Source organism: Bombyx mori, chromosome 12 (genome assembly GCF_030269925.1).
Source record: "Bombyx mori chromosome 12, ASM3026992v2".
In the NCBI taxonomy this organism is placed as follows: Eukaryota; Metazoa; Arthropoda; class Insecta; order Lepidoptera; family Bombycidae; genus Bombyx; species Bombyx mori.
Genome location: NC_085118.1, coordinates 6,995,844 through 7,023,110, shown reverse-complemented (window position 1 = coordinate 7,023,110; position 27,267 = coordinate 6,995,844). Strand labels below are relative to the sequence as shown.

Sequence of the window (27,267 nt, the reverse complement as noted above, 5' to 3'; positions counted from 1 at the left end):
CTGAAGTTGAGTGGCGCCTTATTACCATCAAAATTAATGTTTAAGGTCCTGCAATGTTTAAACAGTTATCATAACGAAATCTATGGTTTGATCGACTCTGCTGTCGTCCTTGGATGGCTCAACGGTGCTCCAGCTAAGTGGAGAACATTGGTTGACAATAGAGTGCAACAGATATAATTGAAGTGATGCAGCAATTCCCTTGACACTTCATCAAAATAAATGTACATGTACATATTTATTATCTAAGCTTAGTTTTTTTTTAAATAATAGTAACATTACAAAAAATGAAACGTGGCGTACATAAGACCAATTAAAAATAATTCAATATAGTTAATGTTATTTTTACAAAGTGATCAGATATTGTATATTATTATAGGTATAAATAAATAATTTAAACTACCTAGCGTTCACGGAAAATATGTTAATTGTTAGTTAATGTTAGCTGTACATTTAACGAAGTCTTTCAAAACTTGAACCATGCACCACAGTCTTCATTACAATACATTAAAATTGAAGACTTGCAAAATTTTATAGAATTTCTTTTGTATATATTACCATTTGCTATGCTCAATAAAAAAAAATCGAATTTTAAAGCTTAATAATCCTCTCAAACCAATATCACATATCTGCAAAAATCCCAAAACTATGCATTGAATATGAAAATGAAAACTCGGCTAACTGCGCTAGTCGTGGGTGAACTTGATCTCAGTTAAAGGATAATATTTTGTGGTGCCAAGGACTTGCCTGGCTCCGAACCTATTATCAGCAGATTGATACAAAAATAATTTATAGCAATGACCTGGAGTCAAACTAGCTACAAAATATAAACGCGATTACTCGATTGAAGCAATATGTCAATATCCTTGATCGGATGCTAGGATATCATTTATCATAGATCGACGTAGTAAGAATGTCCTATCAATTAATGAATTAAGGAGAGCAACTAGTATTTTCTTCAAGCACTAAGCTCAGCGAGTGTAGTGAAGAGATAGCAACTCTGGGCAAGGGCAATAAGAGATTTAAAGGAAAATTTACGGTTTCATTCCGAAGAAGGGTTACGATACACTAACACAGATATGAAACCTCCAATTATCATCTATCTATATATATAAAAATGAATTGCTGTTCGTTAGTCTCGCTAAAACTCGAGAACGACTGGACCGGTTTGACTAATTTTGATCTTGAATTATTTGTGGAAGTCCAGAGCAGGTTTAAAAGGTCGGTAAACATGAAAATCCTTGGAATTAAATAAAAATAACAATTTTGTGTCCCCCGTCGAACGGATTCCTTTTGTTTGTTTTAAGGTTATTTTGTACAAAAGTTTAGGTCTTTTATTTCTCGAGTGGGGCACTACGAAGTCTGCCGGGTCAGCTAGTACTGAATAAAACAAGACTTTTAGATCTTATCGTTGATCAATCATATGAGTTGACTTTTCAGGGAGGTATTAGTAAACCGAAGCAAGATTGCGACATTGCGTAACGTGCAGAAGATACATATGACCTTAGAAGACCTGTCCAGGCCTCCCTTTGTTGTGATGTTGTGATAGTGATAACAACTCATGACTTATGATATGGTACGAATGACCTTATGCGAGTATGCGACGCCTTGCTGTTGGCGGCACAGGAATTGATTCGAAAATTAATAACTGCGATGCAAAATGTATCCGTATGCTATATTATTATAATGTGCGCGCTTGTTCGTATAACAAGCAGTATATTGTTTCAGATTATCCGATAGAAGTAAAAAACAGTGTATTACAAAGATAATTATTATTTAAATGATTAAGTTAAGGAATTATCCATATCAGACAAAGCCATTAAAAAACTAATTTAAATATCAATAGGTCTTAAGTACTAGCTACTACTAACTCGATTCCGTTAACTTAGTCAATTTACAGTTTATTAATGAGGTCCTAGTTGGTACGTTATTAGATACAAGGGCGGATCCAGCTTTGGCGCCAGGAGGGGGTCACATAGTCGTGGGCAAGTTAAGAACTTATAATTTAATTTTGATAACAATAGATAATAAATAAATCATGATGTTCTTCAATTAGTCCAAGTTAGTTCAAGTCCTGGAACTAGCTCAGGGGGGGGTCATGACCCCCATGACCCCCCCCCCTGGATCCGCCGTTGATTAGATACATTTATATTCATAAAATAAAACTTTCGATTGTCATCTGCACGCATTATATGCCTTAAACATAAGAACAAAAACTAAGGTAATCTGTAAAACAATAATCCAGATTACTAAAGCAAGAAAATCATAAGTCACATTATCAGAGATCCCCAAATATTCTAGATATTTGGCTGGATTCTTAAACATGCAAAATACTACATGACAGGGTAGTTTTTCTCTTCCATAACCGTATACTATTTTAAGGAAGGCATTGAAACCGTAACGAAAGTAAGAGATCACGCAGAGCGGTTGAAGGTACGACGGTATTTCCTTGTACGGAATGAAAAACTCTGAGAACATCAGCATCGGAATGTTTGCAGCGGGAATGATGAACAGTCCGAGCTAAAAAAAAATTAAAGGTAAAAGGTTAATGTAAAAAGTATTTTTTTATTCAGAAGTATATTATGATTTTAAGTGATGTGTTATACATACCTTCATTCCATAAGCAGCACCGACTACCAAACCAAATGTTTGGGCCAGAATAGTCATGAGTACGCATATTGTCCACGCCATTCCTACTCTAAATAAGTCTGTAGGTTGCGATGTTAAGTACCATGCTGGAATTAGGAACACAGTGGAACAAAGGAGCTGAAAAAAACGAATTGTATTTTTATATAACACTATCCGTATTGTTAGATGTTACCTCAAAAATCTCCTCGACTCAATCGAGTAGGTACGTTACATACGTTAATCATGCCTTCACGGAATCCAAGAAAGCGATTTTTTTTACTTGTAGATCGGTATTTCTTTTGTTATATTTGTAAAAGTTTCAATATTATTAGAAGTCATATTAGGTTCCTTGAATTTGGTTAAAGGTAGTCAAGAGTTTCGAGGTGACTCTTAGAATACATGTCCACCTACCAATCACGTATTTGGGGCAATAGGTAGGTATATCAAGCCGAAACATGCTTAGTATCATTGATACCAACAATGTTAGAACACGTTAAATACCTAGTCCATAAGCATATACCATAAGCACTGAGCTTCAGGTCTTGTTTTATAATACGCGACAGAGTCCTAGAAGGAATCTTGATTTCTCGCGATAAGATTTTTAGCTTTCTAGTGGGGTTTCTATTGGTGTATGGCCTAGTGACTGGACTAGGTCGATTATTCTTCCCTTGCACAAAAAAGGCTCAACGAAGCAATGTGATAACTACCGCACGCTTGCACTCATCTCCCACGCCAGCAAGATCTTACTTTACATACTGAACAACCGGATTCGTTACTACCTGGACCAACAGATTCCGCAAGAACAAGCCGGTTTTGTGAAGGGTAGAGGCACGCGTGAGCAAATTCTTAACGTGAGGCAGCTAATCGAGAAGGGTCGCGAATACAACGTTCCATTCATCATGTGTTTCATCGACTACAGCAAGGCTTTTGATTGTGTCAACTGGAGTTCCTTGTGGAAGGTATTGAATGTTCTTGGTGTACCCAATCATCTGATAGTGCTGGTACAGAGCCTGTATATCTACAGTCAGGGAGTTGTCAGAATCGATGAAGCTGTGTCCCAACCGTTCTGTTTTGGAAAAGGTGTCCGGCAGGGTTGCATACTGTCACCTATACTTTTTAATGCATATGGAGAGTACATCATGCGGCAGACTTGTGAAGATTGGTCGGGAGGTGTGCGCATTGGTGGAGCTCATATTACAAATCTCCGATATGCCGATGACACGACCCTGCTAGCTGCAGACGAACCTGAAATGTCTCTTTTCTTCAGCAAAATGGAACGTATCAGCAACAGCCTAGGCCTCTCCATAAATAGATCAAAAACGAAATTAATGGTGGTGGATCGAGCAAATGTTCTAAGATTGAATGGGGCGCTTGGATTAGAGGTTGTAGACGAATTCGTGTATCTCGGGTCCTGCATCAGCAACAAAGGCTCATGTGAAACTGACGTGCGCCGACGTATCGGAATGGCTAAAAGTGCGATGTCTCAGCTACAGAAGATCTGGAAGAATAGAGGGATAGGCCTGAAAACTAAAACCAGACTGGTGCGGACTCTTGTTTTCTCTATCTTCTTGTATGGAGCTGAGACATGGACGTTGAAAGCAGCAGACCGAATGCGCATCGATGCTTTCGAAATGTGGTGTTGGAGACGCATGCTAAGAATTCCGTGGACAGCCTTCCGGACTAACGTGTCGATATTGAAGCAACTGGGCATCAAAATCAGACTGTCTACTGTATGTCTGAAGCGGATCCTCGAATATTTTGGTCACATTGCGAGGAAAGACGGCGATAACCTGGAAAAACTTATGATCACAGGGAAAGTTGAAGGCAACAGATCTAGAGGCCGCAGCCATACTCGTTGGTCCGATCAGATCCGCACCGCTTTGGACAGTACAGTGTACAGCGCGCTGCATGACGCCGTGGACAGGGGAAAGTGGAAAAAGATCCTAAAATTGAAGCTCATGGGTGATGGTGGTCACGACCCTCAGACATGAGGAACGCGACTCGAGGAGGAGTGGGGTTTCGACGAATTAACAGCCTTTGTAGTTCTAACAGCACGCGGTCGCCCCGATCTTTTCTGGTCTTTGATAGACGAAGTGTTGTTGTATCTGTTTATAGTACGATATACGAACATACAGCTGATACCAAGCTTTTGAAGTGTCTGGAATATGACCGACGGCTCCATACCCACTTTGTGGAAGGCGATCACTGCAATTATTTTCTTTAACACCCTATTCGATATTGTAATTTGATCATGAACATGAAAAAATATGTGAAATGGCGCAAAATCGAAAGAAGTTTTTAAAATAATGTACGTGTTCCAAATTCAAAATAATTAAAAAGTTGAAAAAAGAAAAGCTTTTATGTAACAGTTGGTATTTATGACCAGACTAGTTATTTACAAAAAAGTCGTAATTAGTAGCATACAAAAACGCATAATTTTAATTGTTTCAACTAGGTATTCGATGACAGCCCAGATTATTACAGCAAAAGTATCATTAGCCAATAGCCCGTTAATTCAGTTAATCGCGTGAGGTACCTAGACAATAACTTTGTTTAATTAATTTCAAACAATGAATACGATATTTTTTTTACTTAATCGTTGGTAGCCTAAGTGGCTACTCCAAGTACACGCGGACGGGAATATTACAAAAAAATGCAACCATATTACTAAATACATAAGTCGCAAAAACTCAATACCTTTATTGCAAAGGTAAAAGAAGTTGTTTTATGTGCGGCCGCCGGCGAAGTGTTTATGTGTGTGTTCTATTTCAATCAGTTGACATCAAGTGACTGTTTTTAGTTCTTAGAAAGCGATTAGGCCGCCGCACCATGCTGCGTTTCCCCAGACTTCCGAAAGCAATCCGAAGCTATTGAGATTTTTCCAGTTACGAGTATTTTTATTCTTTCCTATATTGAACTTGGTTTACAGAGAAAAATTTTGTTGATACAAAAGTTATTCAAGAGTTATCATTTACATAACTTCGACCTAGGAGATACAGATAGTTGATCGTGTGCCAAAAAGAGCTCAATGAAAACAATATCACAGGGACAGGCCTAAATAGGCACTTTGTATTCAGTGTACTCAATTCGTATACGGAATACAAACGCAGTGTGCACTCAATTCGTAAAACCAGCATTGACACGTTTACTTCCTGGTGGTACTAACTGGTGCTAGGGCGTCTTGTGAGTCTATATGGGTAGGCACCAATGCTCTGCCTATTTTTGGCGTGAAGTAGTAATGCGTTTCGATTTGGGCGTTGTACTCTAAAAACTGAGACGTACAACTCATGTCTGAAGGTGGGTGGCGGCATTTACGTTAATAATGTCTGTGGACTCTCATTGTGTCTATGGAATCTGAGGCAATGAAAAAATAAAAAACAAAGCTGGCCATTATTTTTTACTATGAACCATATTACAGTACTTTTTTTTTTTTTTTTCTTTTTGGACCCAACCTTACAGTACTTTACATAAAACATAATTCAAGGGTTGGCAGAAGAGTATTTTGTTCGTTAAGGTCAGTAAGTTTCTTAACAATTTGGAAAAATTTTTTTCGTCGATTCAATTATTCTAATAGAACACTTCCTACAGTTTTCGGCTTGATATACGTTTTTTGGGGGATACTCTGTATGATATAATTGCGTTTACGAATTGTACTCCAGTAGTCAATTCATTGCTTTTAAATGTACGTTTATTGGTAAAAGGTTAGCGACTGTGAAAACTCGTTCACATAATTTAAGTTATTTTGAATTTGCTGGGTCACAGTTCATGAATTCAATCAATAAGTGCGGTTAATGGTTTATAAATGTCAACAGACTCACTTGTATGGGTAGATCTACTATAATCTTCGAACCACAATAAAGAACTAAGGAGTACCATCTGTTCATATGCTGCTGAAGAACGACTGTTGATTCTGATGGAACTAAAAAGATATGTTTTGTTATTAACATCATTAGGGGATGGCATACCAAGAGTCGTCGATTTGCTATGACAACTGAGTGTCTTTGGAGTGAGCTGCGAGTTTGCTTGCAGTGTTGACCGCGGTAACCGCCTGCCTATCTGTCCCGGGTTGTCTCGGGCGGGTTTCGGACGCGTGAGTGAGAGTGCACCGGAGTCGTTTAGTCGGTGGCCGCCAACATCTTGGCAGTCTTATGTATCCCGCGCGTCACCTGAGCGCGGGGACCTCGTAAAGCATTCGGACCCTGACCCAAAAAAATATCTTATGTCCTCCTTTGTCCACTGATGGACATGTGCCTTTCTGGATATGCGCCATTGACCCCGAAATTATTGACTATCTAATATTACTTTGTGTTAGAAAAAATAATGACGAACTATATATGTATTACACATAAACAGTTATAGTGTTGTTATAATTAGTTTCTGTGTAAGTTGTATTTCCTTACAATTCATACGGTCTCGTACCGTACGCATCTTGATCTTTCCACTGCTCTGACCAATTCATTACATCGCTTTATAGATTTTCTGCCTGCATTCGTACATCCAGTTCCTGTCTGTATAAAGTCGCAAGGGATGGGCAGCCTTTTATAACTTAAGGCCAAGTGGCTACCCTTGCAAAACCTCGGTAACACCTTAAAGTAATCTCAAGAGGTGCCTACTGGAGTACCCGTCTCAATCGTGCGATAAAGAGTTTGAGTAGTAGTCTAATTAACATCAGAGCGGAGGGTCCCGTACACGAGTGTTCCATAACACTCATATTCCCGACCGTGATCTCAATCTACATATTCTTTTATAGGTCTCTAGGTCTCTTTTGACATTTTATAATACTTTACATGTTTTGGTAGATAATTTTAGTAAAGTTAATAGATATTACTTTAATAGTTATGTATGCATACTCACACGTATGAATAGTGGGCATAGCATTAGAGAAGAATAAGAATAGTAGAAAGAAAAACAAACATCCAGTATTAGATATAATTCTGTGTGCTTCCAGGCCAGCTTTGTTGTATAGTGCACCTAACAATAGCGCCACTACGAGATGGGTGGCCAGTCTAATCTGTAACGGAAGAAAGGAAGCGAATATAAAATATATAAACTGTTGAATTGTAAAACTGTTAAGCTTGAATAGTGTGAATAAAGAAAATAATAAACTTTCCAAGCATTTCTGGACGATACGGTAAAAGGGCGAATTTTAATAAAGTATTTAAAAAAAATTAAAGAGCATACGTAAACATATTATTTAATACGTATATTTATTGCTAAACGTCTTTTGGTTTTTGAGGCTGGCGGGGAGACCAATGTATATGTCCCAATCTCATTGATACAGGTAACTTGCTTTTCTTTTTGTCCTACCTACGCTGATACACTTGAGCGGCTATTTCAGCTTCTCCTTGACGTGTAGGTGAGCTCACGGGGCTCAAACCGGGAGTGTGGCTTACACTGACCCTAGCAAGAACAGTGCTTTGCAGAATCTACACCGGATCCAAAACGCGACCCACTGAGAAGACGAGGGTTCGACGAGGACAGTGACCGGTGCTTGTGGTACCTAAAAGCATCGTTATTGGATCGGGAGGATCCGTAATGACGTCGACTGTTTACCATTCGGTCTACAGGATCGGATATGTAATTCCCAGCGGCGACGACAAGAAGGACAGGTAACAGCTACACTACTCTTCAAAGCGTAACTGTATATTGATTTGCGACAGCGATCGTATCAATCCATACGGTTTCACGGAACGCCTTCTAGTACCTACTCTAGAATGGGATTAGACTTATACTAAGAGATTAAAATTAAAATGGTGAGGATACCTTTACTACAGACAGACGAGGAGGATGTAATAAGTACTCGAGAACGTAATTGCTGGACAGATTTATCATGTTAGATACTCTTACTGATAAATTCGTGATAATTTACCTGAGTTATGTGTACGTCTCTGACGGCTCCAATGAAGCATCTCCACAGTAGCGCTTTACATTGTTGTAATGAATTTGCGGTGTACGTATGCGAATCCTTAACAGGATACGGATTTAGTAAGGCTTCAGATTCTGGTGAGGATTCTGTTTAATTTTAAAAAGAATATGGTTTATAACACATGTCATTTTGACATTAATAAGGGAATACGGAAAAACAACAAATACAGAAAACGTGATACTTTAATTTTTTTTGGTATTGAAATCTAAATTTTAAACAAATATTAAAATGAAAATCATGGAACCAAAAACGGATGAAGTTAAAGAAACAGCAAATGAAGAAACAGAAGAAGTCTCTCTCTACGGCACGTGTATATTTGTAGATATAACTTAGTAGGGTAGACGTCAGGCAAACGGCCGTTCGTAAAACTCATGCCAAATCCCTATGCTGCATGACAAGGTGACATGCTACGCCGACCCCACATAATGTGGGATAAGGGCAAGAAGAACAATGTTTTATAACATATTAGGTATACATACATATATGCTGAAAAGGGACAATTCTCGAAACTGGATATGGTATGTTCTACGTAATGCTTTAAATTAACATTTAGTTTTGATAAATTAGGCATTCTGATTAAGCTTGCAATCTTAAAAGATTGTAGCAATTTTTATGTGAAATAATATATGGTACATATATACAGTTTAAGGTTTAAACATTTTTACGTAAAATAATCGATTAAGAAAAAAAGTACTACTGAAAATTAATGTTATAACGTACCTTCTCCATTTTTTATTGAAATGTCGATTTGTGTATTTTTTCTCAATTCAATAGCATAGCTCCGTGCTTCACTTTCAAGAATTTGATGGGATGGATGATTTAAACTTGCGACCTCTAATACTGAAACAAAAACAACATTTAGTTTGACGAATGTCAAGATAGTAATTTAAGAACATAATAATGTACATAATTATGTTCTTGGAACGAAGTTCCTTACGGCAAGCTTGGAGGAGATAGGGATTTTGCTGCGCGACCGAACTGAAAAAAAGTGATAGTAAAAACCGTAAGAAAAAGTCCGTGGAATAAGGCCTTGTTTTCCGCATAGCGATATTTCACCGCGCGATTTTTTTCTCGTAATTCTTTTTTTTTTTTTATATGGAACTTCGTTCCTATCCGTTGTCCCACGACACCACACATCTTTTTTATGCCCGTACCATCTGATGGTGAATGGTTACCGTCGCGCATGGACGTCGGCAATGCCAGGGGCAGAGCCAAGCTGCTGCCTACCATAATATATGTACTGTAATATGTTCTGCTATTGCCATTTATTTATACTTACAATAATCAGCCATGTTATAATATTGTGGACATGATAAGCCAGCTTTTAATAGTGTCCCAGGAATATCTCTCAGTGGCCCAGCATAAAGGGTTTTTCCGTTGGCCAATAATAGGACATCGTCTGCTGTTGCGTATAGTTGTGAGGAAGGTTGGTGTACCACGCAGGCCACGATCCGTCCAGTGCGTGCCACTGTCTGTAGCGCTCGAACCACAGACAATGACGACACTGTATCAAGGCCGCTAGACAAGTAAATTGGGAATAATTAACTTAATATTATTTTTGAATTTATCTATATGAACGATCGTTAGTCAGAACTACCCAATAATGCTAACTGAAAACCAAATAGCCGAAATTCAGACTTCTCTTGTTTAAATAGATAAAACAATTATAAAAAAAAGATACTCCTCGTGACTCCTCAAGTGATTTATGTTGGACAGAACCGAACATTTTAAAGGAAAATAAAAATACTTGAGAATATCTTTTTGAACAGTTTACATAGGTAGGTATCATACAAAACATTAAAATTATATTTCTACTGCCGCGCGTGTTTTAAGATGAAATTACACATGTCTACACTGTGCTGTTAATTTACCATGCTCTGAATATTACTTTGTTGTTTTTATTTGAAATATTTAATGATTTTGCAAATAAAATATATTATTATTATTATTACATCATTTAATTTAATATAAAATATTATTACTGATATAGTGCGAAAAATTAAATATGACTCCATTCTCAAGACTTACGATTATTTACAATGCTGCGTTTAGACAAGTGTCATTTTAATATATGCAAAAGTGTGATATATTTTTTTAAGCCTTGTATAACCCAACTGAAGAATAACCCAAGACACGTTTTGTCTTCGAATTGGTTTTTTTGTATTTGTTATCCATCCAGTTAAATCGGAATCGACTGCTTTGTAGCAGAAATAGGCAGGGTAGTTGTACCGATCTGGGCATGCTCATAATATGACCTACCACCTGTAAGTACATTCTACACTATAACTTTTTCTACGTAGTATAATACATCTAATGAGCTCCTTGAGTTTTTATCTTACTCAACAAACACATACCTAATTGAAAATATAATTTAAGAACAATCAATAATTATGACAACCAATTTAAAAGTGGTGTTCCAATTCAATTAAAAAGATGTAACTTGTTATTTTGACGAAATACTAATTAGTTAATGATTTACCTCGTCGGTTCATCAAGAAGCATAATCGGAGGGTCTGTTAATAATTCACAGGCGATTGTAAGTCTTTTCCTTTCTCCACCCGAAAGACGACTGCACTTTGTGTTAAGAATGTCGTAAATGCCCAACTGTTTTGTTACTGATTCCACCTACAAAGATTGTTTAGTTACAAAAATTTATATTAAGCGAATGTCGTATTTGTTTTATATAAATTACTAGCGACCCGCCCTCGCTTCGCTTCGGAAACATTAAAACACACATGAAACAAAAAAAATAAAATAAAAAAAGTAGCCTATGTTCATCAGGGACAATGTCGGCTTCTAATGGAAAAAGAATTTTTCAAATCGGTCCAGTAGTTTCGGAGCCTATTCGAAACAAACAAACAAACAAATCTTTCCTCTTTATAATATTAGTATAGATTATTAATGTAAAATAGGAGTTTTCAACAGTTTCAAAATCTTTTTATAATATGTATACCTAGCTATAAGTGACATAGTTACAGAGAAGTTTATTAAATTATTAGTAGTGGATAGTTGAGATCATTAAATATAATTTGGTTAAATTAATGCTCTGTATTCTTAATGAAGAGTCACACATGTATTTTAATAACTTTATTTATATTCATTCTAGTGCTATAATCTAGCATATCTGACAGTGTATTAATTATTTAAATGTGTATTTAAATATAATTATTTTAAGCATGTTTGCATATTTCATGAACGTTTACAAATTGTAAATTAAAACATTGTATGCAGTTGATTTAGTATCAATTTATATTGCAATTAAAGATACAGAAAATGTATAATAATGAAGAATATGTTTAAACGGGTATTTTTGTGGCATAGTTCGAATTTATCAATGGTCACTCCATATTGTGTAGTGTGTACATTAAAACATTTTTTTTTTTAATTATTATTGAAGGATTACTGGTGACCCGGAGGCCTTTCCAGTTTCACCAGGACAGGTGGGCGAGCAAAGGCTCAGCCAGGAGGGGTGGGATTTGCTAACAGTTACCCGAGCGCCTCCGAAGGAGACCAAACAGCTCAAGAGTAGCTGCTTCGCGAATGAATCTACTACCGGATCGGAATCGCGACCCGCTGAGAAGATCCGGCGAGAAACTCAGCGCTCTGATTCATGGGTTAGGTTGCACGGCGAACTCTTTGTCGAGTTCGACGAGTACGGTTACCGAGGTCCCTAAGCCTGCTCCTAGTGTTAGAGCTGAAGACGTCTAATGCAAAGGTTATTGGATCTGATGAATCCGTAAGGACGTGTCTAGGGCGTCGACGGTGACTGGCTCCTGCGTGATCAGGATTCGGGGAGTAGTCAGCGGCGGCAACGATAAGGCGATTATCATGACGCATAGCCTTGTCGAAGTACCGTTCCGACGCTGACTTCATGTATTTCTGGATAGATTCGAGGCCCAGGTCGTCGTGTAGGTCAACGTTCCTCACGAACCACGGAGCTCCGACGGCTAACCTGCAAACAAATTTTCTATTATCTGCTAATGGCTTACAAATAGCTTGTCTGGGATTACAAACCAACTTACGTACATCCATCAGAATGAGATCAGGAAATGTATTTATTTGGTCACATATTTGAAATCCATTGGTATCGTTTCCGTTATAAAATCTTGTTTACTTTAAATTATTTACCATTTGTATACGTTCTCGGTAGTTCATTTTCGCCAGTTTTAGGCTCGCGGCGAACTTTATAGTTTCTCTTGCGGTAAGTGTTTCTATTAGGGTGGTGTGTTGATCTACAAAAACAACGTTACGGTTGGCACCAAAAACGGAACCCGTTACTCCGGATCTTCTGCAATTGGTAAAAGAAAACTTCAAGAGGCTTTTACTAGTAAACTAATTTTGTACTTTACATGAATTAAGCAAAAGAACTAACCGGTCTTTCGTGTTATAACATTGAAGGACATTCATTTAAAACTTTAAGTTTTAATTATTGTAAATGTTGTTTGGTACTAGTTTAATTACAAAAGGTTTTTCCTACATAATATGTACTTGAGGTATAACAGATTAGTGGTTAATGATTGAATTGATTGAATAATGATACGTATGAAATTAATAAATATTTTGTAGATACTTTTGTAGCGTGATATTATTGGTTTATTATCCTTACTTTCGTTTGGCTATTATTTTGAGAAGAGTGGTTTTTCCAGCACCGGAGGGTCCAAGAATGAAGGTTAGGCGTCCTGGCCTTATCACTCCACAGGCTCCATTAATAATAGTTAAGGTTGTACTGGATTTACGATTGAAACATAGCGGAAATCCTGAAACTAATTTAGTTTTGGGTAGAGATATATTGAAGTCTTAGAAGACTCGTAACTACTGAAAACTAATTACTATAGCTAATTAATATGATTAGGAATATGTACTTGTAAATATTTTATATTTAATTGATGTCCACAATAATATGTTATAGTTTTTAATATGTATAAATTAAAAAAATCATTGAATGCAACGCTTGTATAAGGTACCCAACTATTTTTAGTTTTTGTTGCCAATTTTACTGGCTTGTTGTTTTTATTTATTTATTGCTTATTTGGGTGGACGAGCTCACAGCCCACCTGGTGCTAAGTGGTTACTGGAGCCCATAGACATTTACAAGGCAAATGCGCCACCCAGCTTGAGATATAAGTTCTAAGGTCTCAGTATAGTTACAACGGCTGCCCCACCCTTCAAACCGAAACGCATTACTGCTTCACGGCAGAAATAAGCGGGGTGGTGGTACCTAACAGTGCGGACTCACATGAGGTCCTACCACCAGTAATTACGCAAATTATATTTTGGTTTTGATTTTTATTACACGATGTTATTCCGTCACCGTGGAAGCCGATCGTGAACATTTGTTAAGTACGTATTTCATTAGAAAAATTGGTACCCGCCTGCGGGATTTGAACACCGGTGCATCGCTAGATACGAATGCACCGGACGTCTTATCCTTTAGGCCACGACGACTTCAAAAATATTAAGGTTTAAATTTTTAAGGTCTTCATTATTAATATGGAATTATAAAATATTATTATCATCAACCAACTCCACAGTACACACACGCCACAATAATGGTCATACTTTGCGTCCAACTGGTTTCAACTAAGTTCATCAGGTCTATGTCGCCATTGAACTGGCCGAATCCATGGGCCGTCTATTGTATGAGCACACATACCTAGTCAACTGTCACTTGAAACCTGAATTTTGAAAGGAGGGCAGTTTTCACTTGGCCACTTCAATTTAGAGCTGATCATTGATTTTGTCTTGAAACGTTTCGAATCTCGATATTTGCCATGAGATGATTCTGCGTAAACCGGAATGCTGTACACATTGACATTTTGTCCGAAGAATTCATCAAGGATTTCAAGTGTAGAGTTTCTGATCATGACTAGGTTGGACAATAAAAGCAAGATGACTTTCTTTTTCGTTTCGTTTTTATTTTAGCGGTTTTATTTTATCGTTGAGTTGAGTAGTGCAAGGTAGAGGGGGAAGAGGTCGACCGAAGAAGACATGGATGGAGTGTGTGAATGACGATATGAGAGAGAGAGAGACGATATGAGATGACGGCTGATAGAAGAGAATGGAAGAGAAAAATTAGCTGTGCCGACCCCACCTAGTGGGATAAGGTGGAGAAAAAGAAGAGAACTAGCCATCGTTGAAGTGCAGTCCATCCAGATCTTCATTGAATAACCTTTCTCATAACTCTCTCTCCAATGCTAGCATAGAACCAGATTTCGGATTTTTTGTATAAATTGCTGTATGAGCGTGAACTACAACAGATGAATTTTTTGAGAACCGTCTATGCTAATCTAGGTCTACTTCCAACGTTTCTCCTTCCAGATGGAATTTATTGTTTAGAAGAGTCCACTCGGTAGGGTTCCCTGCCGATTTCAAAGGTTCCACTGCCTCATTTCCTGTTCCCAGTTTCGGGATGAAATTTCCCATGACAACGGTGGACGGGGAATACGTTTTTAAAGCTAGACATTACTTCGAAGATGTTTTTAAATATAGTAATTTTATGAGCTTTAAAATTTAATTGTTTTCCAGCACATTTAAACAAAGGTCATTGTAATAAAAATATGCATGCTAATTGGATTGTCCTCAGTATTTATGTATAATTTATTTAAATTTTTATTCCCCTAGTAGGCGGACAAGCATACGGCCCACCTGATGGTGAGTGGTTACCGTCGCTCATGGACCGCAGCAATGCCAGGGGCACGGCCAAGCCGGTGCATGTCGCAAGCGGTTATATAATAAATACCTAAAATGTATTATCTCCATATTGAAGCTATAGATAGATAAACTTGCGACACCACATAACCACGATAAACGAACGACAGATTACCACTACTTGTCCAAAAACAAATGTAGGAAGGAAGCGTAGTTTTATTTTCCGCTACTAGATAACTAGCATAATTAATAACATAATTAAAAATATTAATTTTTGGCTGGAATTTGGCTTTTATGTTAAAAATAACGCGCTGTTTGGCTGAAACGAAATAAACTTTATTATTTAAACTTTAAGTTTTGCTCGAACTAATTAATTATATTTATCTGTCTACATACAAACATATTATACAAACGAGTTTTTTTTTCCCAATGCTCTTTAATAATTCTGATTTTTATGATTTTCTTCGAACACTACATAACGATCACGACCACTCTGTCAAGAGTGACACGATTGAGAAGAAGAAGAAGAATGGAATTATCAAATTATCAAAGAGTTCGCTGCTATGTATCTCAAGACGAAATTCATTAAGCAATGATTGTTGCCAGTACTTAAATACGTCATTGGGATATGTTAGTTCATAATGGGCCTTATCAGAAAGCTCAAAGGCACGTTAAGATTAATGAAGGAGCCCACTGAGTTTCTGCGAAGCACTGCTCTTGTTAGGGCCAGTGTTAGCAACACTCTCGGTTAGACCGCCGTGAGCTCACCTACACGTCAAGGAGAAGCTGTAAGAGCTTCTCAAGGCTATCAGCATAGGTAGGGGAAAAACAAGAAAGTAACGAAGAGGACTATGCTCAAGGTTTTCTTGGACGATCGAATCAGGAATCTCAGATAATAGTAGAACTATGGCAATCGACTTTACCTAACTAAATGATTGCAGGGATGGAAATTGCAATAGGAATAGGGCATATTGCGCGTAAAACCATTCCTGGCCAAACAAGTCCTTGAGTAGCAACAGCAAACCGGAAGATGTCTAAAGTACACTTCCCACAAGCTAGACAGACGATCCGTTGAATGTCGCTGAAATTTGCTGGGTTCGGGCAGCGCAGAACTATGTGCTTACTGCGAGTTCTTTAACGTTCTCGATAGCGTAAAAGTTAACTCATATTTGTATGGAATGGGATCGTTTGCGTACGTTTGCCGCTAGGGGCGCTGTTCTAACTGCATACAAAATTGGGTTAACTTTTACGCTATCGAGAACGTTATAGAACTCGCACTAAGCACACTTGTCACTGTGATGGACCATACGAGACTCCTGTATTGATGGAGAATGATGTAAATGATGATAATGCGATGCCATGACGTATTAAGCATATTATTGAGAAGTGTATTTAGTTATTAATTAAATTTTATTTTTGAAAATATTAACAGTTATATGTATTACAGTTCACCGGAAACAGTATTTTGCTCTACAGTCCAGTCATATTAGGGGTTTCCCTTTGGAATTGGCGATAGTCAGCTATAAATTTGTTAAGCCTTTATTTTGATACATAAGTCCTCCACAAGTTGAATCCTCTACTATATTTATAGTAAATACAAATAGCATAAAACCTATAGGAATCGAGATTATTTGCAAAAAATGTGCCAATTTTTTTTGACCTTTAACTTCATATCTGTTGTCGCGGCCACCCTAAAGAAATAACGTTTGAGATAATTATTAGTGTGTCAAAATATTAATTTATGCAAGTTTATATCTTTCACTATCTTCAATTCCGAAGGGAAACCCTTATTTTGACTAATATTACTGGACTACTATAGTTATCAAAAGCAAACAACTTTGATTTAGAAAGTTTGGGAAGTGATGTATTTATAAAAAAAAAAAACTAAAAATACCTTGCGCATTTGTGGTTTTGTATCCCAAATCCAAAAAAGTAATAGCCTTTACTCGTCCGCATTCCTGGGACGCACTTCCCATCTCGATGTTCATTGTTTTATAACTATTAGAAAATGATTACTATCAACTCGTGGTTAAGCGGCGCGCGCGCTCGCCCCTCGCCGTCTTTAAAAGACGACTGCGACTAGTTCCACGAGCTGCACATACTTATGACAAATAATCTATATAGTAATCCCCCGGTAGTCGACATTCGACTATAATTATTTGAAAATTTGACCACAGAATATAAGCAATAAGAAGTGTTTGAAAACCATAGAGTTACTATTACTTATTAACTCCATGTTGAAAGCATACAATTATTATGCATGCGCATGTGTGTCAAATACATGGTAGTGTGTGTAATGTTTTCTTTATTGATTTATGCATAATTTAAATAAATATTAACATTCTGCACTCCTTCTCTATTTTGTCTATAAGTGTGGGAAATTTCATACTCCTCCGTCCGCGCAATTTTCGTAAAAAGGGATACAAAGTTTTTGCTTATAATATATAGGTATAGATAAGCAGCTGGTCAACAAATAAATGGACTGTTTCTTAAATGTAACTGCAACCAATATAATTAACTATTGCTATTAACATGTAACCGCGAACACTAATGAACTTATTTCACGTTATAATACGACTGGATTTGTATCTTTAAACACTTAGACTGCAGTACATACGTAGTTTTGGTGCACCTTGAACCTACGAGCTCGCACGAGTAACGGTAAATCGTTCAAGTCGAAAGCTGTACTAATTTTTAAAGAAAGCGTACAAAACTTTATTATTTATTTATTTATTATTTATTTACAGAGAAAAATGTAACAATAGATTAGGATAGAAAATATGAAAGATAAATACCCTGCTCAGTTATAATTATCCTAATAATATTCTTAATAGTAAAGTGAGAGTAGAAATTATTTTTACAAGAGAGAAATATCAGGATATAACTTTGATTGGACTTACAGGGTGTATTGGTTTGGGAATTGTTTTTTTTTTTTTTTATTGCTCTTGCGGGCAGACGAGCATACGGCCCAGCCGATGGTGAGTGGTTACCGTCGCCCATGGACTTCAGCAATGCCAGGGGCAGAGCCAAGCTGCTGCCTACCGCTTAATACTTTCCAGAATTTATGAAATTATATTATTATATTATTTATGAAAACATAGGCGATTATTTGACGTTATAAATAAAGCGAATACATATGTTTTGCAATATCAGCGTATCCGTATATGTAGAATTGAGATTTGGGCAAAAGCAATTACTGTAGACTGGGACAAAAATCCCCGTAGGCTAACGAGTGCAAGGTGGCTTTGGTTTTCGCCTCGACCTCGTCGCAACGTCTACGCAAAAACAAAATATACCTACTTCATTTTTTTTTTTTTTTTTTTTTTTTTTTTTTTTTTTTTTTTTTTTTTTTTTTTTTTTTTTTTTTTTTTTTTTTTTTTTATTGCTTAGATGTGTGGACGAGCTCACAGCCCACCTGATGTTAAGTGGTTACTGGAGCCCATAGACATCTACAACGTAAATGCGCCACACACCTTGAGATATAGTTCTAAGGTCTCAGTATAGTCACAACGGCTGCCCCACCCTTCAAACCGAAACGCATTACTGCTTCACGGCAGAAATAGGCGGGGCGGTGGTACCTACCCGTGCGGACTCATAAGAGATCCTACCACCAGTAATTACGCAAATTATAATTTTGCGGGTTTCATTTTTATTACACGATGTTATTCCTTCACCGTGGAAGTCAATCGTGAACATTTTTGCTTGCAAAAGATACCAAAATTTTAAACCGGTTGCTTAATGGCCTCAGGTACAATGCTAAAAAAAGCGAAATCATAATGTTTAAATCCAGGAACAAAGATTATATATTATCTCCCATCGCGTTACATGGTACCCCGTTAAATAGGGTAACCGAATATAAGTACCCGGGGCATTGGGTCACAGATAGCATGTCTGATGAATTGGACATTAAGAGGGAGCGTAGGGCTTTGCCTGTGAGAGCTAACATGCTCGCCCGCGGATTCGCACGGTGTAAGGATGAAGTCACACACTACTTAGAGCATATTGTCAGTACTTTTACACCTGCAGTCTGTGGACTGAGTACACTCAAAAGGCGTTTGGAGCCCTGCGCGTCCAATACAACAACGGCTTCAGGGCACTGATGGGGCTGTCTCGGTACTGCAGCGCGTCGACGATGTACGCGGAGGCTCACATAGATGGCTTTTAAGCGATCATTCGTAAGCGCGTGGCCTCCGCGTGGTGCCGACTCCGGGACAGCCCGAACAGCCTCCTGGCCGCGATAGGGAGTCGCTATTGCTGCCCTATACTGAGGCACTGGAATGAAGTCCATGTTGGCTCAAGACCAGCCATGGTCAATGTAAAATAAATGAAATGAACTAACACTTCATGATTTTGTATTACTAACACTTCATATAGAATTTAATTCTGAAATGAAAATTTATTATTATTGTTTTTATTATTATTATAATACATTTTTTTTTATAAAGGTCACTCAGGAATTGCAAAAAATATTATTTGCTCTAAAGTTGAATGCCTTCACCTCTTTATCCGTAATTATTAATTATATCAAAATTAGGTATTCCTTACCGTGCTTGGCGTGGTTTTTGATTCAATGTTAAATTATTTAGAGGTTCATTTTAAAGCCATCGATTGGCAAGTATTGACGACACTAAGCTATAATTTCGTTTGGTTTTACTTTATAGTTACTAAACATCTGATTAGTTCTAATGTGGTTTTCAGCATCAATTATTAATAAGTTTTGTGTATCACGTAACAGTGTTTTAAAATACAATACTATCAAATTCTAGATGAAAAGCTACTAAACCATATGAAAAAACAAAGCGAAGCAATTGTCAGCCGTACTTACTTTTGAATAAATATCACGAATATAAACCAAATCTTATTTGAAAATATTTTTAGATTGAAACATAACTTGGTTCTAAGTGGTTCCTCACCGTTTTTTGTCAATATGCTTGAGGAGTTTATACATTATAATAACTTGTTCATTAATTTGAACATATATAATATGTTCAAATATATACTCGTTCGTATATATGTGTTGTGTGCGATAAAGCAACGATAAGTCGTTATTGAATATTATTTTTATCACAGAATAAAAATGATGCACTTCATAATGTCCGTACTAATTATGTAATAAATTGTGGGTATGTAAATTTCTTAATACATAGTTTTAAATTAATCTTATTTTACCAATATTGCTGACGATTTGTTTACAACCTAGAAAAGTTTTTTATCTTTGTTTTTTTCATTTGTGAATAAAATGGAAGAATATAAATGTGTACATGTGTTTATTTTGGAAGTCGAAATTTCAAAATCCCACGTTGATGGCAACGAAACTTCTATAGCTGGAAGTCAACAGGCGGTTAAAGTGGACAGGAAAGCGTTGGCAGGGTTGACAGAATGACAGAACCGACAAAATCTACTTATGAACAAACAATAGTTTTATTCACTAAAAAGCCCGATATAGGTAGATATGTTTAAGTACTTTGGGAACTTTTTTCGTCGACTCTATTATTCTAATAGAACACTATATATACTTTTACTTTATATACTTATATACTTTTGGGCTTATTTTACCCTTTTTGGGACATCCTATATAATATAATATAATCTATAAATAAAAAATAAATTCATTTGTCAGATAATACCGTAGCAGTGGTGTTTATTGCCTATTCATTAAATTTAAAAATAAACTATGATGGCCCGTGTATACTCTCGGTCACGTGTCTTTAACATAACCTATTTTCAGCAAATTAATTGAAATTTAGAACGCGACCAGTCTAGAACTTTCTTTGCAAAATGACGTGTGAATTAACTTCTAAACTAAGGCCTCAAGTGCGTTTTCTGTTCTCATTCATATAAAAATATTTGTAAAGTACTCAGACGAACATTCTAAATTATAATAGTATTATTATTTTAAAAAAAACTTTACTTTTTTGTTCAATGTCGTTTTTATAATATCAGAACTTGTTTTATGACCTATACACGATGTGAATCTTAATATCGTACTTACACGGATATTACATGTTTTAAAAAGTTGAAACAAGTATAAATTTGCATATGTAGATATTAGCTGTGTATAATAGACATTATAATATTAAATTATATAATGTTCGATGGGGAGTGCTCTGAAAAATTGTTTGCGATGATTCCTTCATCTCGTTTTTACCATCGCACCGCCCGCCACCGGAGTAGAGTTCATCCATACTACCTGGAGCCACTGCATCATTCGCAGTGCGTTTCCAGATATCTTTTTTGCCACGTACCATCTGGCTTTGGAATGAACTCCCCTCCACGGTGTTTCCCGAGCGCTACGATATGTCGTTCTTCAAACGAGGCTTGTGGAAATTACTTAATGTTATGCAGCGGCTTAGCTCTGCCCCTGGCATTGCTGACGTCTATGAGTGACGGTAACCGCAATACCGAATTTAATCAAAATCGGTTCAGGGTTTTGGGCACGAAACCGAAACTGACAGACAGACAATATTTATAATGTCAGTATGAATTAAATAAATTGGCAGTCATTAGGACTGCCGATACAAGTGAAAACTTACATATCCTAGTATTTTACTATTAAAATATGAAATTTCATAATGTTTAAATAAAATTAATAACTTTATTCTGGTTTTCACATCTGTTGACACTTCGAGCAACAATTATATATACGAGTATATAGAAATGTTTCTCGGTTATCTGTATATATGGTTCATTTATTAATGAAATATATTGCGGGTTGTACAAGATCTTGACAAACTACAAATAGAAATTTAATTGAAATATCTACTTAGTCTGGCCATAAATACTGTTACAATTAAAAATAAACAAAATATTACATTTGAATTTGGAATCTGTCATTTTTATATGATTGCTCATTGAGTTTTTTCATTTTGGCGCCAATACATTGTACAATATTTTGCGATATTAAAATGGAGTGGGGTGATAAAGAGAACAGAATCGCTGTGATTGCATTACACAAAGTAGGTATGGAGCCAAATGCAATTTTTAAAACTCTCCATACGCTTGGTATTAGTAAAATGTTTATGTACCGGGCTATTAATAGATGCAATGAGACCTCCTCTGCTTGTGACAGAAAAAGATCTGGCCGTCCAGGTAGTGTTCGTCCGAAAAAGGTGGTCAAAGCAGTAAAGGAAAGAATTCGAAGAAATCCTGTCCGAAAGCAAAAGATTTTATCTCGGGAGATGAAGATAGCACCTAGAACCATGTCGCGTATTTTAAAAGATGACTTAGGACTTGCAGCCTATAAGAGACGTACTGGTCATTTCTTAACTGATAATTTAAAAGAGAATAGGGTGGTAAAATCGAAACAACTACTGAAGCGGTACGCAAAGGGAGGTCATAGAAAAAAATTGTTTACGGATGAGAATTTTTTTACAATTGAGAAACATTTCAACAAACTAAATGACCGTATTTATGCTCAAAGCTCTAAGGAAGCTTCCCAATTAGTCGACAGAGTGCAACGTGAGCACTATCCGACTTCAGTGATGGTTTGGACGTTTAAAGGACTGTATTGCAGCCAATGGAGACCACTTCGAATAAGCTTTTTAAACTTTAAATTGTTTTATATTTATGTATTAAACTGACACACTGTATAAGTATTAAATGTTATTTGCTATAGAATTTTTTTGGTTTCCTTTGTAACAGTATTTGTGGCCAGACTAAGTATAGATCTACCTAGTCTTGCCATAAATACTGAGACAAAGGAAAAAAAAAACTACAATGCAGTCCTTTAAACGTTGAGGCCAGTTATCAATAGAAGCACGCACTCTTTCCATGGGAAAATTTTTCACTGCCAATCGTACGGATGGTTTTAGGGACTCCAAATTATCATGGCGTTTAGAGCAAGCCGTTTAGAGTAAGCGGGAATCATTTATAACATATAAATGGTTCCCGTATACAATAGTGCTAAGGAAGCCCATTACAAATCACAAAGTCAGCAGTTTGATCATCTCTTTATATTTACTCGTATAATTTAAATCAGTTTGAAACCATCATCCGCGCGCGTGACACTTGCCCTAAATTGAGCCCAATTTATTGTAATTTAATTAAATAAATCTATTCTTTCTTAATTTCATTTTTTAAAAAGGCCTTCGGCCAAATCCCTATAACAGTACGTACTCTCTAAAACTGACCATAAATCATAATCCAGCGGATTAAGATCGGGACTAGACGACGGCCAGTCTTCAGCTCTGATGAAGTCCGAAACGTTCGTTTCCAACCAAGACTGCGTAGACCGAGCTTTATGACCTGGCGCCGAGTCTTGCTGGAAGGACCATTCTTGATTATTGAACATGGTGTTGTTAAGGGGCTTCACTACCTTCTCAAGAATGGCTTCTTGATACACTTGTGCCGATGTTTTGATACCTTTTTCACAAAAGTATGGCTCAGTCACTCCTTCATAGGTAATACCCCAGCAAACCATCACTGAAGTCGGATAGTGCCCACGTTGCACTCTGTCGACTAATTGGGAAGCTTCCTTAGAGCTTTGAGCATAAATACGGCCATTTTGTTTGTTAAAATGTTGCTCAATTGTAAAAAAAATTTCATCGTAAACAATAATTTTCTATGACCTCCCTTTGCGTACCGCTTCAGTAGATGTTTCGATTTTTCCACCCTATTCTCTTTTAAATTATCAGTTAAGAAATGACCAGTACGTCTCTTATAGGCTGCAAGTCCTAAGTCATCTTTTAAAATACGCGACATGGTTCTAGGTGCTATCTTCATCTCCCGAGATAAAATCTTTTGTTTTCGGACAGGATTTCTTCGAATTCTTTCCTTTACTGCTTTGACCACCTTTTTCATACGAACACTACGTGGACGGCCAGATCTTTTTCTGTCACAAACAGAGGAGATCTCATTGCACCTATTAATAGCCCGGTAAACAAACATTTTACTAATACCAAGCGTATGGAGAGTTTTAAAAATTGCATTTGGCTCCATACCTACTTTGTGTAATGCAATCACAGCGATTCGGTTCTCTTTATCACCCCACTCCATTTTAATATCGCAAAATATTGTACAATGTATTGGCGCCAAAATGAGAAAACTCAATGAGCAATCATATAAAAATGACAGATTCCAAATTCAAATGTAATATTTTGTTTATTTTTAATTGTAACAGTATTTATGACCAGACTAAGTATATGAAAATAGAGGTACAACAGTAATCAATATCCTGATCAGCTATGAGATGATCTGCTCAGCTTTTTAATTTATTTTGTTTTGTATATACAACACTAGTTAAGTAGCTTAAATTTGAATTGCAATTTACATATATTTTATTAAGACAGCTAGGCATCAATCAAGCTTACAGCTCGCCTGATGTTAAACACATTGTGAAACCCAAAAAAGCAACAACGTGCGTCTGTCCTCCTTGAGGCGTAAAGTCGAATTCTTATTGTAGGAAAAGAGTAGAGGAAGTTAAGTAGGACAATAGAATAAGGATAATACTGTATTTTATTCGAGGTTCGCGAGTCGTTTATCTTCCATTCATTTATCTTCTAATAGCAGAAAAAAATATTACCTCCTAAGGTATCTTTCGAAATTTGGAACAAAAATACAATTTATATTATATCAGTACTGCGTAGTACACTTTTATAGAAACAAAGAACGCAGGAGGGAATCGGGACTAAAACATCATAAAACATTTACAGGGATCATTTAGATTTGAAAGTGTTTCTTACTCACCGTCATTGACTTTACAGAAGACATCACTAAACACAATTGAAGTTCCATCTTCTAAACAGACATCATCTTTACCGGCCTCAATGTCCATAATAATACAAATGGAAAAATTCACCAAAACGACGATATATGGAGGTACGATCTCTAAGAGTTCAAGTCTCGGAATGAGGACGTAATTGAAAAATTGAGATTGTTTAAACAGGACAAATCGAGCTACGTATCTTGAAGCACATGTGCTAGACGTTTAAGATAATAATGCAAAACAGACATTATGATTTTTGATTGGACAATAATTTATACATTGTACATTATCGTGAGATATGGGGGGCATTCAGTCTTATCTGTGTGGAAACATGATGGAGTACTAATTTGCTGTTTGCTGGACACATTGGAAGTAAATGGAGCCTTTAAAATTTAATTCAATTTCAGATAACATTTGGTAAAAAACGTTTGACGTATAGAAATGTACATAAAACGTTACACAAGATATGGGAGTGGGTGTGAGATATGCGCTTATAAAAGCGTGTTTCGCATTTTAGCTTTTAACTGTAGCGTACAGCTATTACGAAATTAAAGACAAATAATACTATGCGGATATATCATCTGGTGTACAGATATCGAGTGTTGAATTTGTCGTGATTTTCTTGAAGATTCAATGATCTATTAACCGGGGGTCGAGGGAGTCATCACCAGTTTAATAGGTGAATACACACATAAGATCTGAGTTTAAAATGCTTAATTTGCGGTGAGATTTTGAGAATATTCAATACCACAATCCGGCTTACGGCCGTTATACTGCATATAGAATAGATACATCGAAAATAACCGGTTCTAGCGGTGCAAATCAACTCCGAGAAAAATTTCGAAGGTCATGTTAAGGTCAAGAATTTCCGCGAAGAAAAAGATTCTTCAAAATCGACACGGAAATTGAATTTATTTCAATATGCATTGTATATCAAAAAACATCAATCACTGCTCTTCCAGTGATTATCTTGCCCCGTATACTCGATAAAACCAATGAGACGGCGATGTGGTGGTGTTAACTAGTGATACGAACTGTTAATAACCTACCAGTTACACATTTCAGGATTGCGTTTAGTACTTAACACGTTAACAGTCCCTATACAATCATTCCGAAACACGCCATATGTCCAAGTGTGATTATATATTTTTGGCCATTATTCGATGTCCACTAATCGACTGATATATTAAAAGTAACAAAATATAGTCGTTGACCCCGGATATACCCGTGTACACCGGGCGGTACACGGACTTATGAATTAAATTACCGTGTACCCTTAACGTGTACCACAGACTCATGATTTTTCCAGTAGACGTATGTACGATTAGTTTATTATCATATCGATAGTTCACTTCCGCGACAGACTACTCTACCGCCAATACATAACCTCGAAGACACATAAATATGGCATAAAGATCTATAAGCTATACTCTGCAGAAGGTTACACTTGGGGATACCAAAACAGTGGTCAAAGTGTGCAAGTTTTTGGTTTGGATACCTCCGGATGTATGGTAGTAACATTGGCAGAAGGTCTAATTGATGAAGGTCGCTGCATGATAACTGACAACTACTATACGAGCGTCCCTTTGGCAGAATTTTTGCTTTCTCGCACAGTCAATAAAAAGAGAAGAAGCTTACCGAAAAATGTGATGGATTATAAAGTGGCGATCGGTGAGATTGTTGTGAAACAAAAGAATGAAAATGCAGTACTGAAATGGAGGAACAAAATAGATGTTTGTACATTGTCCACTTGCCACGGTAAAGAAATGTCTTCTACAACAGACTTACTATCGATGGCTGTAGTGAACTCTACGATTATATATAACGAGATGCACCTTGGAAGGAGAGAAAAGCTGAGCATTCTAGCAGCACATGGAACCATTGTAAAAAAGCTCTTACACGAACTTGCACACCAACCCAGGGAAATACGCTTTTTCAGCGCAGGAAGAACACCGCAGTTATATACAAGGTCATCAAGACCATTTTGGTTATTTCAGTTATCCTTCAGTTATCAGGACCAGGTCCTGGTTACCAGGGCCATCATCAGGAAGACTTTCTTCTAGTTCAAGTACGCTGCTGAGAAACGCACATTTTTTGGAGTATTTGGGCAAGAAAGAAGAGTTCTTTTGACGAACTATGGGTCCTATCATGTCCTTCAATTTGAAACGAGGGATGAGTGTGAACTTAAGATGAATTTTTTTTTATTGCTTTTGTAGGCAGACGAGCATACGGCCCACTTGATGGTGAGTGGTTACCGTCGCCCATGGACTTCAGCAATGCCAAGGGCAGAGCCAAGCCGCTGCCTACCGCATCCATCTTGTTGTGTCTTTAAAGCGGTTAGTTGCCCTCAATTAAGAAAAATAGT

The 27,267-nt window shown here is 36.9% G+C and overlaps 1 protein-coding gene and 1 non-coding gene across 3 annotated transcripts; one reads left to right on the top strand and one right to left on the bottom strand.

Moving 5' to 3' along the window:
• Positions 1 to 1,752: 1,752 nt before the first annotated feature.
• Positions 1,753 to 27,161, bottom strand: LOC101741358 (ATP-binding cassette sub-family G member 1). 2 transcript variants are annotated; one of them, XM_038014336.2, is made up of 11 exons: positions 24,884 to 27,161; positions 13,158 to 13,314; positions 12,680 to 12,839; positions 11,031 to 11,176; positions 9,831 to 10,069; positions 9,272 to 9,391; positions 8,495 to 8,637; positions 7,480 to 7,636; positions 6,444 to 6,544; positions 2,608 to 2,763; positions 1,753 to 2,517 (listed from the first exon to the last, which is right to left on the bottom strand). In XM_038014336.2, the coding sequence occupies exons 1-11, from the start codon at positions 24,969 to 24,971 to the stop codon at positions 2,173 to 2,175; spliced, it is 1,812 nt and encodes a 603-aa protein (XP_037870264.1). In that variant the 5' UTR covers positions 24,972 to 27,161; the 3' UTR covers positions 1,753 to 2,172. The 2 variants fall into 2 exon arrangements, with proteins under 2 accessions (XP_037870264.1, XP_037870263.1); XM_038014335.2 differs by lacking the exon at positions 24,884 to 27,161 and adding an exon at positions 17,094 to 17,347.
• Positions 14,748 to 14,836, top strand: Mir2852 (microRNA mir-2852). The gene has a single exon (NR_107466.1). It is a non-coding gene; the product is annotated as a microRNA mir-2852 (primary transcript).
• Positions 27,162 to 27,267: the final 106 nt, after the last annotated feature.

Bases quoted from the DNA above. Each gene is read 5' to 3' on its own strand.
- LOC101741358 (XM_038014335.2), bottom strand. From the start codon at position 17,187: ATGAACATCGAGATGGGAAGTGCGTCCCAGGAATGCGGACGAGTAAAG. The intron at 12,840-13,157 runs GTAAGGATAATA...TACCAATTGCAG, and splicing joins AAAATAATAGCCAAACGAAA to AAGATCCGGAGTAACGGGTT. The intron at 10,070-11,030 runs GTAAATCATTAA...TTACTTGTCTAG, and splicing joins CTTCTTGATGAACCGACGAG to CGGCCTTGATACAGTGTCGT.